The 2,280-nt window shown below is 38.6% G+C and overlaps 1 protein-coding gene across 1 annotated transcript in view; it reads left to right on the top strand.

Moving 5' to 3' along the window:
• LOC104941601 (nuclear pore complex protein Nup214-like) overlaps positions 1-2,280 on the top strand; it is a 10,059-nt gene that overhangs the window by 3,704 nt on the left and 4,075 nt on the right. The window contains exon 5 of the mRNA XM_010766727.1: positions 1,089-1,211. Coding sequence (XP_010765029.1) covers positions 1,089-1,211 — 123 coding nt within the window. The remainder of the gene's footprint in view (positions 1-1,088; positions 1,212-2,280) is intronic.

The raw sequence follows: 2,280 nt of genomic DNA, 5'->3' as shown, positions 1-2,280 counted from the left end.
CCCCCCCGCGCACTTCATATCACATGAAAGCTGGTATTCCACAGATTCCAATGGTATTGGTATCATCACTGTGCGACAAGAACTCACGGCAGCGAAAGCCAGGAAAGACAACACACAACTTCACTTTACGGGGCCAAAACGGCAAATACGTCTTAACTTTGCTGTTTTCTGATCAAAAGTTGTGTTCAAGGGCATTAAAACGCACATAAACGCTGCTGAAGGTTAATTCAATATCTCTGTGTCACTTTGAAATGATTGCTGATAATCCATCATAACATTTATGTCAATAAACAGAGTTTTCATATAGAATGTATGAGAGCTTCCGGTTTCGGGCATGCTGGCTGCGCATCACTCTCATTCAACAATAGTAATGTTTAGATGGATTTAGAAACTCTCCTATTCTATTGGCTCTAACGGTTCAAAAGTGGTGTCAATCATCAAAATCGACCGATGGGTTCCAGAGCTATGGCACCCAAATGACCCCAAAGGTGGGGTTTTTTCTAAACCTCTCTAAAAAGGTCAAGTTTCACTTGTTTTGCATCAATCTTGACAAAGGGTACTTATTATATGTTATAGTTTGGATTCCTAAAGCTTGTTGTCTACTATCCCATCATTCAAGGGTGGTTTTCACTATAACTAATGGGTTTTCTTTGAACGGAAACTAATTTACATTTTTTTTACTATTTTCAATCTGAATTTACTTTAAACTAAAAATATCTATATTGACTCTGACTTTTGACTGAGAAAAAAGATTATTAATTTGCCCCTTTTTAGAAGTGAAGATATAGCCATTTGTTCTGGGTATGTCATCTTCGAGCCTGAGACCTTAAAAACAGGCTCAGGGCTTAACAGGTTAAGAGCCCATACTTATCTTACTTGTTGGAAATACCCAGAAATAAAAAAAAATTGGAAATATGTAAAGAAATACAAGGAGTTTAACTAATAATGTCCACTAAAAAGATAAAATACAATTAAATACAAATTAACATAAGTCAAGTATGTATAATGAAATAACAAACAGCTCAAAGAATGAAAGATGTTGAACTGATAGTATGAGCATTCTGTTTTTCTTTTCTTTTCAATTCAAGGCAAGGTCCCGACATGTCAGGAGAAGCTGAGAAGATCTTCCATCGCAGTATGGATCTGCTCCAGTTCTGGATCACAGACTGTAGACAGGTGGACTTCACCCCTAAGTCCAGCCTCCTCGATACGTTCGAAAGCTTCCTTAACACTGAGGTTAAAGTTATACTTTTTTGCAGCTTTTCTAAAATGCCAATACCTAATAAATACATAACATTCTGACCCCCTGGTCTCCTTCTCGCATAATCTTCAGTTAAAAGTACCCAGTAATAAAGAATATTAATAACAAAGAAAATTGAATGGATATGCAATGTTTATTTAATGGTAACGATAGGTTGAATACCAATACGTACCAAAGCTGCTATAAGACTTTCATCCTACATATATGTAGAAATCCCACACCATCTTTTACTGGGCTGATTTTATCAAACTAGCCCAGGCATGGGCAAATTAAGGCCCGCGGGCCATATACGGTCCGTTTTTTTTTTTTAATCCGGCCCGCCGAATATTGGTACAAAATTGTCCAAATTTTACTAAAGACCGCATTCATTTAGCTTTTTTCCTACAATACCCGGCATTTCAGTTGATCCCACTAGATGGCGCACTCTAGACACAATTGACCTTAGCTGGAATCGGCAACCCGGCAGGATCTAAGAACCAAATACGTCACGCTTACATTGGAGGAGGTCGAGATTAACCTGAGCAATAACAGTTAATGGCGAGTACGGCGAATACAAGTTGTAACAATCAGTAGCGCTGAGCAAAGTGACTAGAACGCAACCACACACTTATTAAAAACACTTATATAGATTCAGGCAACACTTACCAGGCTTAGTGTGATTCTGTTTATTTGACCTTACTACGTTCACTGTTATTGACCATTGTGAAGAGCAGGCAGACGGTTTCCTGTTGTTTGTATTATTGCAGCTATCGGATGGAATCAATACATGGGCTACATGTGGCCATCACAAGTAAAATCATAACGAAAACTGCGCCGGTAAAATATGCGTGTAGAAAACGGCTTATGCCACAATATGATAGCAACAAGTAGTCAAGATAGTCTGATTAGCTAACATCACCTGTAGAATGTCAGAGAAACTTTCATAACAGCGTCAATTCAGACTGAAACACATTCCCGTCGCCGGCACATTTCATAAGTGACAGACTGACAGTGTGTTCGGTCGGACATTTATAGGGGTC

Source organism: Notothenia coriiceps, unplaced genomic scaffold (assembly GCF_000735185.1).
Source record: "Notothenia coriiceps isolate Sejong01 unplaced genomic scaffold, NC01 NC01_scaffold00003522, whole genome shotgun sequence".
Taxonomy (NCBI): domain Eukaryota; kingdom Metazoa; phylum Chordata; class Actinopteri; order Perciformes; family Nototheniidae; genus Notothenia; species Notothenia coriiceps.
The sequence above is the reverse complement of the archived record's forward strand: the minus strand, read 5'-3'. Positions and strand labels throughout refer to the sequence as shown.